Raw genomic sequence first — 12,346 nt, forward strand, 5'->3', positions numbered from 1 at the left:
TAACCCATGCTCACCAGGTTCACACGCCATGACAACCCCCAAGCGAGCGTTGGATGAGCAAAGTGGCACCTGCAGTGCCTTGGCTCATCGTGGGTTAGCTGCACTGTGTCACTGGAGCCTGCTCACTGCAAATCATTACAAGGGCTGTTTTATTCACGCGCACAGTCTATGGGTGCTTCCAGATGAGGTGTTTATCATCCATTTGCTCTTCCTGATTCATGAAACTTTGTGAGGAAGGGAGATGGTGTCTTAGATTTGAAACCCTCTTGTATTTTTCCACTGCTTCCTCTTTTTTTCTTTCCACAAAGACCCATTGAGCGAAAGATGGAATAGCTGCCCATTGCCTTTTGATGGATAGCATCAGTGACCACCTGGATCTCCTGAGCCCCAGTCGTACACTGTAACCATTACACCACACTGGCTCTCTTTTAGCTCTAACTTCCTTTAACATCTACCTTGAAACACTTTGGGAACTGATACAGGCACCATTTGCATAAGATGCACTCCTCTGTTGAGAGCATGTACTGTTCCTGATAAAATGTATCACAATACAAAAAGCACACGGTGGGGAAAAATCTGGAGCTGGTTCTCCACTCACCACACAGAGGTTTCACCAATCAACTCTCGTGACTGCCTTTTGCTTTCCCCTAATGCCTTTGCCCATTCCGCTCAACACAAAGATGAGTGTACACAGTTGTGGACACCAGTGGTTAGAGGATGATATGTAGGCATCATGTCCCACAAAAGGTTCCCCTTCCAGAAAATGAGAAGGGTATAATAAGTAAGAAGGATGGGTGGAGACCATCCTGAACATCAGGAAAAACTTCCTGACTGCTAGAGCAATACAACAATGGAACCAATTACTTCGGGAGGTGGTGGGCTCTCCCACACTGGAGGCATTCAAGAGGAAGCTTGACAGCCTTCTGTCAGGGATGCTTTGGCTTAGATTCCTGCAGTGAGCAGGGGGTTGGACTCAATGGTCTTATAGGCCTCTTCCAACCCTACTATTCTATGAAACAGGGGATTAAGTGCCAGGGATGTACATCGACATGTTTTTGTGGTCATTATGCAACTGCAGCATTGGTTCTTTTCCCCAGCTGTGCATCTTCCCCAGAACACTACGGTGACAAGACACTGGACTAGTTCCTGAGGATGGCAAGAAGGTCAGTCTTCGGGCCCTGGCAAAAATCGAAAGGGCCCAATGCCTGAACACTGCCACCACTGTCACTTTGCATCAAGCCCCCGAGTAGGTTAGAGACAACGCAAGAAAATTCTCAGTTTGCATTCCCTGCCAATTCCATAATAAAGAAACCCCTCAAGGAGACCTTGACTAAAGCCTTCTAAAATCCTAGAGCTGGAGAGGGAAAAACCCTACTACCATACTGAAGGGAGAAAAGACGTACTAAACGGCCTCAGTTTACGCGCTTCTGTATCTACACAATAAGCAGCCACCTTCACAGGCTGGGCTTCCTTGCCTTCCTTGTGACTGCTTTCAAGATGACATTTCACACTATTGCTGAAACAGAAGAGACATGCATGTGTGTCCTGGGGAAGCTACGGGATGGAAACTGGGGTCATAAGATATGCTAATATATAGCATTTGACATTGAGTTTTAGAATCTTCAGAGTGCCTCACATACAGTACCTTTGTAATCTTTGCAACAATCCTGTACGCTACATCCTTATCGTTATTCCCATTCTGAAAAGAGGGGACAGAGAGTTTTGCCTGAGGCAATCTTGTGTCTTCATAGCAGATATGAGATTAGAACCAGAGACTTCCCAACTCATCGCTCAGTCTCCCAGCTATTACATTAAGCAACTATTTATCTATAGCCACCTGTTGACACTATGAGATGGAGCTGCTTCAAACCCTTTCCCTCTTGACTGAAATCAGTTCCCAGAACTAGTTCTTTTTCACAGTGATCCTTCAGTGGCATGTCAAACAACAGCTTTGTGTAACATTGACAGAGGAGTATTAATCCGAGTACACACGAAGACATTCTTGAACAAGAGCAGGGAGCATGGATGGAGTCCACACTGTGCTAAGTACTGCAAACATTGTTTGGTGAACCCAACACAGCGCTCATGGGTTATTAGGAAAGGTGGAGAGGCAGGCAGGGCTAAGACAGTGCAAACTATGAAGCAAGGTCTTATCAAATATAAACACAGAAGCTCATAAACAAGAAGGCTGAAATAGTTTCTTGCATTATCAAAAAGAAGCCCAGAACCTGAACTCTTTATTTGGTTACATGGCAAAAGCAAAAAGCCATCAAGATGGATTTTAAAACAAGCAATTTTGTTTCTTGTAAATGGCAAGACCGGTCTGCTTTCTGCTGAGCAACAAAACCAAGACAGAGGTGGGTTTGCAGCAGGTTGACTCTTTAACTCACCTGTTGTAGAAGGTGGAACAGGGGAGGAAGGCGATATCAGAGGTGAACTTGCCCCAGAACCTGCTGGATAAGAAACATTCACAATTGCTAAAAAGGCACAGTTTCAAAATCCACTTCCCTGCTTAACAAAAGACTCACTGGAATAAATGGCAAGTCTGCCAAAACAATCACAGGAAAAGGACTCTGGGCGAAAGTTTATGTTACGTTACATGCATTTTTGTATTTAATGTGGCTTTAAAATATAGCAGGTACAGTGGGGGAACAGTCAAGATCAGGACCGCAGCTGGGCGGAGGGGAGTTTAACCATTTCCCCCTCTGCCACAGTCCCAGTGAAAATCCTTCCCCCACCCAAAATAGCTCTTTGCATTGAGAGGAAAGCTTCCATTGGCACCAGTGGGAGTTTTCCTCACAATGCAAACTAGTAGTTTCGAGGGAGGGTTGTCAGGGAGGAAGAAGATTAATTTCCCCTTCCCCAATGCCACAGTCCTGATCTTCATTGTCCCCAACCATACCTGCTATTTTGGTTTGTTTGTTTTTCTAAAAACACAGTAAATACAAACATGCATTTAACATAACAGCTTGGCTCCCTATCTAAGAGCGCAGTGGGAAAAAAGGAAAACAAGACCGGAGTGATGGGTCAAGCAGTGCAATTTGCACGAGGGCAGCACTGTTCCTGCACGATTCCCCTATGTTGCCTGTGTCTGTGATACTTATGCTATCATAATGTGTACTGATGAATGGTAAATAGCTAGTGGAAGCATGCTCAAAGGGGAACTAAAATCCAGCAAGATATTTTACTGGTTGTACCCTCTGTTAAATATAGAGTGACTGGCAGGTGGGTTTTGCCAAGTCAGCAGATGTTGTCAGTGTTCATGGCCATAAACAAGCCTAATTTCCACTGGTGGGTCACCACCAAAAAGGTTTGGGAAGAACTGAATTATTGATTATACTAAACAACAACACACAGAAGGGCCGAACTAGGCAATACATGAGAGATGCATGAACAGCTGGTGTTTTAAAAACCAGTGGTGTTTATAAGAAGGTGAAATGCAACAGCAGAAGGCTATAGATTTGTGGTAGGTGGTACTTAAACCTCAAGCAGGAAAACTGCCCAAATCAGTTGCTATAAAGTAGAGATCAAACTTTGCATCACAAGGCCATGATGTTCATCATTTCAGCTTCTGGTCTCAGTGAACTAGCACTGGTTGGGTGTCATGACCAGGGCAAGTCTGCACCAGTCCTCATTCTCATAAGGAAAAAGTCTAACAAGGAAATCCTAAACACCACAATCACTCCCTTTTAGAAAGCCCAACCAGCTCACAACTTGATCTTGGGCAACCTTTAGACAGGAGTGACAGCAGTAATGCTCAGCATTTCATGTACAATTCAGAGAGATCACAGACCGCAGGAGAAAAAGCTTACTCCAGTGTCACATGTTGCAACAAGGCTCCTGTCTTGATATAGTTACCTGAATTGTTTGAGTTGCTGTATTTCATTGTTTGTTCTTCTCCACTCTCAAAGGCTGACCGTTTAGACTTCTTTAGGCATCAGACCCAGACACAAAAAAGAGAAGGTTAGCTAACTGCCATTTCATATATTTCCCTTCCTCTCATTTTCAATCTGATTTGACATTTTACATGTGTTAATCCTGTTAAAATTAGCACGAGCGACAAAATCTTGACTGCAGGGACTAGGCATGCTTATGCAGTGCTCTCAGTCTCCACAGTGAGAGGGTTTGGACGGTAAAAGAAGCCATTGTGGCTCCCTCACAGTGCGCGTTGTGCACGTCATTTGCATAATTACCCATGTGGCACCACGGGTTGCCGTGTCATCCAAATCAGGCATGTGGCGCGGTGGGGTTGTAGCACCCCGACTTGCAGTAGGGGTTGTAGGGTGGGTACGAAGCCACCCGTGCCGCGCCACACACTGGGTTTGGACAACACGGCAACCTACATTGCACCATGGGTAATTATGCAAATGACAGTCACACACACAACACACATGAGGGCGGGGTGAGAAGCCCAAATGGCTTCTTTACCCCTGCGATTGTCCAAACGCCCACTCCCTTTCTGAACAGTACAAATACCAGTTTCAGTGCTTAATTGCAGCTACAGCTCATCAGTATTGTTGCAACATGAAATCAGTTTCAAAGGGCATTCTTGAGATCTTCCTCTATCATAACGTAGCTAGGAATGTTCTTATTACCTCTCCACGCAGATGGAAGAGAAAAATATCCCTCTACATGTGCAGAACCTTTCCCTCACCTGTTTAAACCAGGCTTCTGCAATCTGGTGCCCATTAGATGCTTTGGACTTCAACTCCCATCAGCCCCAGCCAATTTGGCAAATGGTCAGGAATGCTGGGAGTTGTAGTCCAGAACATCTGGAGAGCACCAGGCTGGGGAACACTGCTTTAGGCTTTTTCATTCCCGGGGCGGGGGGACTAATTTTTGAAGGAAGAATTCCCCAAATTCCTTGGTGAATGAGTGGGATACAAGTGTGATGAACAACAACATAAACAGGCAGTTATTCACCTGTTTAAATACTCGATAAATAAATATAATAGGTTGCATCCAACAGCATCATTCTGCTAGCGCAAATGATGTTGTGCAAGCAAAAACTATGTACCGAACTATGCACAAGGGAAGAATCCAACTAAAGCTCCAATTGTGCAACTGCTTGCAGATCTTCAATTTACAAAGTGGTCTGGTAGTGCTTGTGCCTAGAGAGCTTCAGCTATTGGGCGGTATACAAATAAAATAAATAAAAATTATGCAATGTGAAGAAGCAGCAGAGCGCTTCTGGCACAGCAATTTCATCTGCTAACGGTGCACTGGATTTAGGCCAATGGAAACAAAAGTTTTAGCAGCCTATTTTATTCATCTTGTATCTCAATGCTGCTTACTTTTCGTGCCAAGATCTTCCTCCTTTTTTTCTCTTCCTCTGAACCATGATGAGACTGAGCTCTCGTCAGTCTTCTGTGCTGATGAATCTTTTAATGAAAGAAAAAAACAAGACTCACAACAAAGAAAATTACAGGTATTGACAGTTTAAAAAGAATCTTCAACATCTAACTCAAATCTCCTTTGGTGTTCTTCTTCCTGCAGTGGCCTTGGTAAATCATGTGCATTCCCTCTTCTTTAATATCTTCTTAGATACCTGAGAACTGTCAGTCATATGCTCCCATCACTGCTTCATTAAGCACAGGACTCCAACTGTGCAACAAGCCTCCTTATAAAGGCAATGGTTCTAAGATATTATTTGCGGTGCTTATTATTTGTTAGTAATATGGGGGTGAGGGGATTCAAAAGTTACCAGTTTCTGTTCTTCTGCTAGTCTCTTCTCTATGCAATCTTTAGCAGTCTTCAGTGCTTCTTTTAACTTAGTGGGAATCTGAGGAGTTAAAGGAAAGTTTCATAGCATGGTCATGGAACCTAATCTTTGTTGACATCCATGCAAACATCCTCTAAAAATCTGATGGAGCTTGGGGACCCCAGAAAGTGGTTTTCCCTTGCCCAAGAGTCAACCCTGCCCTCATTTATTCTAATTGGTGTAGATAGCATACTACAATTATTTTAGTTCCCAAGGCAGGTACAAGACAGCATCTCTGTCTACAAAGAGTAGAGACAACATGGTCTGAAGCAAGAGGAATAACTGGCAGCAGACTGAAGAACAGTTGAAATCTATGGAGGTCCATGAAAGATGACTCCACAAATGGTGGCTTTTGAGGAACAATTATGGGATGTCCTCCATCCCACAGCCCCATTGTTGTGGCAAATATTCCATTTATTTCCTTTTCAGGTATCCAGAAAACAGCAGTTTCTCCATCCTAACCCTTCCCTCATCATTTCCTGAGACATATGCTTTGCTAAGTCCCCAGAAGCTTGGGCACCCCTCTGCTTTGGTGGTTGCTTCATCCCATCAGGGCCTGGCCCCCAATCTATTTTCCCAGATCTATTCCACAGAGACCTGGGTGTCCACTGGAGCCAATAGAAGTTTTCTTCATCGGCTTAATTGCCATGCAGGGGGCGATTTTCATGGGGGATTGTAGCTGGATAGGGAAGGGTTAACTCTCCCTGACTTACATGCTGCAACACTCCCACAAAACATAGCACTCCATGGTAATTAAGCTGAGGGTTCCACTGATTTGGGATGGTCTGGATCAGGGGACAAATTAATTGAAGAACTTATTTTATTTGAGATTGTTTGGATGAGAAATTAATTGGCTGACTTTGCCTCCTATGAAATGTAAATAAATCCTGTATGCGTGCATATGCAGATTTGTGTCATATGGGCCTGGGTCCCGACCTTTTAGGTGCCTAGCAACACCCCTGCAAGTGCAGCCGGGCTCATCTCAATTCCCATTGTCTCCTCTCCCAGGGACTCATGGCAATGGCCACAACATGCCCAAGCCATTTGACAACCAAAGACCCAGACACATTCGTCCTCCATCATCTCTTCCTACTCTTCTCTCTGCCAGCTGGCCTTTAACTCAGGGGTAGGCAACTTGAGGTCATCCACATGGTATTGGACTGCAACTTCCTAGCCAGCACAGTCAGTAGCGAAGGATGATGGGAGTTGCAGGCCAACAACATCTGGAGTGCCATAAATTGCCCAACCCTGCTGTAAGTGGTGCAGCAAAAGCCCTGTCTCTTTGGTCCCTGCTCCACCCTCTTCCAGCAACAGTATCTTGTGACATGGAGTCCACAAACATCATCATAACCAGGGAAGGTCATTCACTATGCAGTCTCACAGGTGGGAATTAGCAAAGACTAGGAAAAATCTCCCCTTCATGGATCACTGCCTTGTTGTGGCGAAGGGGCTTGCGTAACTCAGTGAAGCCATAAGCTATGCCGTGCAGGGCCACCCAAGACGGACAGGTCATGGCAGAGAGTTCTGACAAAATGTGGTCCACTGGAGAAGGAAATGGCAACCCACTCCAGTATTCTTGCCAAGAAAACCCCATGGAACGTATCACAAGGCTAAAAGAGATGACGCCGGAAGATGAGCCCCTCAGGTCGGAAGGTGTCCAATATGCTACTGGGGAAGAGCAGAGGGTATTTCCAAGTAGCGCCAGAAAGAGTGAAGCGGCTGGGCCAAACCCGAAAGGACACTCAGCTGTGGATGTGTCTGGCGGTGAAAAGAAAATCCGATGCTGTAAAGAACAATACTGTTTAGGAACCTGGAATGTCAGATCAATGAATCAAGGTAAGCTGGAGGTGGTCAAACATGAGATGGCAAGATTGAACATCGACATCTTCGGAATCAGCGAACTAAAATGGACAGGCATGGGCGAATTTAATTCAGGTGACCATCATATCTACTATTGTGGCCAAGAATCCCTTAGAAGAAATGGAGTAGCACTCATAGTCAACAAAAGGGTGGGAAAAGCAGTACTGGGCTACAATCTTAAAAACGATAGAATGATCTCAGTACGAATCCAAGGCAAACCATTCAACATCACAGTAATTCAAGTCTATGCCCCAACCACTGATGCCGAAGAAGCTGAGGTTGATCGGTTCTATGAAGACCTACAACACCTTCTAGAACTAACACCAAAAAAAGATGTCCTCTTCATCATAGGGGATTGGAATGCCAAAGTAGGAAGTCAAGAAATCACCAGGATAACAGGCAGGCATGGCCTTGGTGTACAAAATGAAGCAGGACAAAAGCTAATAGAGTTTTGCCAAGAGAACATGCTGATCATAGCAAACACTCTTTTCCAACAGCACAAGAGGCGACTCTACACATGGACGTCACCAGATGGTCAATATCGAAATCAGATTGATTATGTCCTTTGCAGCCAAAGATGGAGAAGCTCCATACAGTCAGTAAAAACAAGACCTGGAGCTGACTGTGGCTCAGATCATGAGCTGCTTCTTGCAAAATTTCGGCTTAAATTGAAGAACGTCGGGAAAACCACTAAACCGTTCAGGTATGACCTAAATCATATCCCTGATGAATATACAGTGGAGGTGAGGAATAGATTTAAGAGATTAGACCTGATAGACAGAGTGCCTGAGGAACTATGGACGGAGGTCCATAACATTGTTCAGGAGGCAGCAACGAAATCCATCCCAAAGAAAAAGAAATGCAAGAAAGCCAAGTGGCTGTCTGATGAGGCTTTACAAGTAGCTGAGGAAAGAAGGGAAGTGAAAAGCAAGGGAGAAAGGGGAAGATATACCCAACTGAATGCAGAGTTCCAGAGAATAGCAAGGAGAGACAAGAAGGCCTTCTTAAATGAACAATGCAAAGAAATCGAGGAAAACAACAGAATGGGAAAGACTAGAGATCTCTTCAAGAAAATTGGAGATCTCAAGGGAACGTTTTGTGCAAAGACGGGATGATAAAGGACAAAGAAGGCAGGGACCTAACAGAAGCAGATGAGATTAAGAAGAGGTGGCAAGAATACACAGAAGAACTATACAGGAAAGATCTGAATGTCCCTGATAGCCATGAGAGTGCGGTCACGGAACTTGAGCCGGACATCCTAGAGAGTGAAGTCAAGTGGGCCTTAGGAAGCATTAGTAACAACAAAGCTAATGGAGATGACAGTATTCCAGCCGAGCTATTTAAAATCCTAAAAGATGATGCTGTTAAAGTGCTGCATTCAATATGCCAACAAATCTGGAACACTCAACAGTGGCCACAAGACTGGAAAAGGTCAGTTTACATTCCAATTCCAAAGAAGGGCAACGCCAAAGAATGTTCAAACTACCGCACAATTGCGCTCATTTCACATGCCAGCAAGGTGATGCTCAAAATCCTACAAGCTAGGCTTCAGCAGTATGCGAACCGAGAACTACCAGAAGTACAAGCTGGGTTTAGAAGAGGCAGAGGAACTAGGGATCAAATCGGCAACATTCGCTGGATCATGGAGAAAGCAAGAGAATTCCAGAAAAACGTCTATTTCTGCTTCATTGACTATGCTAAAGCCTTTGATTGTGTGGATCACAACAAACTGTGGCAAATTCTTAAAGTGATGGGAGTACCAGACCACCTTACCTGTCTCCTGAGAAACCTGTACGAGGGTCAAGAAGCAACAGTAAGAACCAGACATGGAACAACCGATTGGTTCAAAATTGGGAAAGGAGTAAGACAAGGCTGCATATTGTCACCCTGCTTATTTAACTTATATGCAGAGTACATCATGAGAAATGCCGGGTTGGATGAATCACAGGTCGGAATTAAGATTGCTGGGAGAATTATCAACAACCTCCGATATGCAGACAATACCACCCTAATGGCAGAAAGCGAAGAGGATCTCAAGAGCCTCTTGTTGAGGGTGAAAGAGGAGAGTGCAAAAGCTGGTTTGAAACTCAACATTAAAAAAACTAAGATCATGTCATCTGGCCCTATCACTTCCTGGCATATAGAAGGGGAAGAAATGGAAGCAGTGACAGATTTTACTTTCTTGGGCTCCAAGATCACCGCAGACGGTGACTGTAGCCATGAAATTAAAAGACGCTTGCTCCTTGGGAGGAAAGCTATGGCCAACCTAGACAGCATAGTAAGAAGCAGAGACATCACCTTGCCGACAAAGGTCCGTCTAATCAAAGCTATGGTTTTCCCAGTAGTAATGTATGGCTGTGAGAGCTGGACTATAAGGAAGGCTGAGCGCCAAAGAATTGATGCTTTCGAACTGTGGTGCTGGAGAAGACTCTTACGAGTCCCCTGGACTGCAAGGAGGTCAAATCAGTCCATCCTAAAGGAAATCAACCCTGACTGCTCATTGGAAGGACAGATAATGAAGCTGAAGCTCCAATATTTTGGCCACCTAATGCAAAGAGAAAACTCCCTGGAAAAGACCCTGATGCTGGGAAAGACTGAAGGCAAAAGGAGAAGGGGACGGCAGAGGATGAGATGGCTAGATAGCATCACGGATGCAATGAATATGAACCTGAGCACGCTCCAGGAGAGAGCGCAGGACAGGAAGGCCTGGCGTGCTATGGTCCATGGGGTCACGAATAGTCGGACACGACTGAACGACTGAACAACAAGGAAAAATCTATACCAGGCATTGGAAGAATCCTGGAAGAATGGCAGTAGAGTGCACCAGTTAGCACCGGGGCTTGTACAGAACATGGGGAGCAAAAAAAGAGAATAAAGGGCAAAGTAGTGGAGAACCTTGAATGGAAAGGGCAATAAGGAGGAGGTTGTAGTCATTTAATATGATTCAGCAAACCAAGCTATGTGGGAAATCATAGAATAGTAGGGTTGGAAGGGGCCTACAAGACCATCAAGTCCAACCCCCTGCTCAGTGCAGGAAGCCTGATTCCCAGGCGGTCTCCCATCCAAGTACGAACCAGGGCTGACCCTGCTTAGCTGCCGAGATGAATATTTTGTTTTGTTTCTGTAATCTCTGAAAAGGAATATTGTAATCTGAGATATTATGAAAAGCAATAAAAAAAGAGATGGGGGTTGCAGTAGTTTAATCGAGAAGCAGAAAAAGAAGGGACATTTTTAAAAATTGGGTGGGTAGGTATATTGACAATATATTATGACAATAATTCTTGGGAGATGCAAAGGTGCAGCAAGAATTGTCAGTTGTCTGAAGGGAGGGGGTGAGAGAGGAACAGGAGGAGATATGCATTAATATATGTTTGAAAGCCAACAGAACAGAGAATGAAAGGAGAGAGGAAGTTAGGTGGAGACTTGAGGAACTCTGACACAGACAGTAGTAGCAATACATTCAACAGGAAATCCACAGAAATAGAGCTAACACTACACAAGGCCTTCTGCCATTTGTAGAGATGGCAGTGTGTCAGTAACTAACTTTGAGAGGGGAAGAGGGAGGCTAGATAAAATATGCTATCAGAAGAAATTTGCCATCAATATCATTCAACTGTACCTTAAACTGTGTTTTTTCTGAATTTGTTAAAAGGACATCGCTGAATAGCCTGAAGAAGAAATAGAAAATATTTTTTCAAAAACTAGGCAGCAAGTATTGCCATATCTTGCCCTCTCTTACACTGCCCATAATTTGCACTTGGGCTTACAGTTCTCTTTTCATCTTAAGTGTTTTACACAAATTTGTAGGAATTGCAGATCTAGAAGTGCAGCTCCATACGGCAAGCCATTTGGGTGAATCACCAGTTTCAACCCAGATCTGCAATGGCATTGCTGAAATTGCTACAACTATGTGAGGTACCATGTGATGCCCAACCCACAAGGTTGCAGTTCAAGCAGCCACCCACATGGGCCTTAGCTGCAGTTGAACATTAGGCGGCCCACGTTGCCATGGAACCTAAAGCCAGTTATGAGAACGTCTAGGCACTGTGAACAAAGAGAAGGCTTCACTCTGCCAATGAGGACTTACGGCATTTGCAGGAGCCGGGAGGCTGTTGGCATTCCATTCTTCATGGCTTCAGGAGAAATAATGGATTCCAGTACGGTCACTAAAGTGGGGATTGGGGGGTTGCAGAGACAAATGGAGAAACTATGTTGAAGGGAGAACCACCACCATGCACAAGCAGATCTTGCAGCATCTTTTAAAAATCATTGGTATTGCCTTGACTGGAGGAGGAAGGATGGCACATTGCCTAGCAGAAAGAGGGGGAATGTTTAAGTAAGAGCTGTGGGTGTCACTCAGAAATTGTTTGGACATCCTGAGATGTCCACCTTACGATGAGAATCATTGCTCTAAAAAAAAAAACACTTGTTAAGCACAGGGGACCAGGGTGAAATAATTTTTCCATCCCATCTCTCTGTAACCTTGAGAATTAGACATTTACTTTTTTAAAAAGCACTCATCACAGATTCTAATCACGAGCTGTGGGCTGCATGGAAGAGACTCAGAAATATACAACGGCTGCATACCTCACCCCTGCTTTAAACAGTATGAGAACTGTCTAATCAGTTAAAAAAAACAGCTGGGGAAAGGCTTTAGGTTGTGTGTGGATAAGCCTGAAATCTGGATAAAAGAAACACCAATAATCCAAGTTTCTGTTTGAACTA

The 12,346-nt window shown here is 44.4% G+C and overlaps 1 protein-coding gene across 9 annotated transcripts in view; it reads right to left on the reverse strand.

Annotated features, from left to right (window-relative positions):
• Positions 1 to 12,346, reverse strand: part of PXK (PX domain containing serine/threonine kinase like) — a 77,118-nt gene that overhangs the window by 11,934 nt on the left and 52,838 nt on the right. For 6 of the 9 annotated variants that reach the window (XM_084840538.1, XM_084840536.1, XM_084840531.1 and 3 more), the window contains 6 exons: positions 11,709 to 11,787; positions 11,241 to 11,289; positions 5,705 to 5,782; positions 5,295 to 5,381; positions 3,859 to 3,928; positions 2,391 to 2,453 (listed from right to left, as the gene is read on the reverse strand). In XM_084840538.1, coding sequence (XP_084696664.1) covers positions 2,391 to 2,453; positions 3,859 to 3,928; positions 5,295 to 5,381; positions 5,705 to 5,782; positions 11,241 to 11,289; positions 11,709 to 11,787 — 426 coding nt within the window. The remainder of the gene's footprint in view (positions 1 to 2,390; positions 2,454 to 3,858; positions 3,929 to 5,294; positions 5,382 to 5,704; positions 5,783 to 11,240; positions 11,290 to 11,708; positions 11,788 to 12,346) is intronic. The other 3 variants (XM_084840539.1, XM_084840533.1, XM_084840535.1) reach the window with 1 other exon arrangement.

Source organism: Heloderma suspectum, chromosome 2, assembly GCF_057233095.1.
Source record: "Heloderma suspectum isolate Gila_16-S chromosome 2, 16-S_ref, whole genome shotgun sequence".
Taxonomy (NCBI): domain Eukaryota; kingdom Metazoa; phylum Chordata; class Lepidosauria; order Squamata; family Helodermatidae; genus Heloderma; species Heloderma suspectum.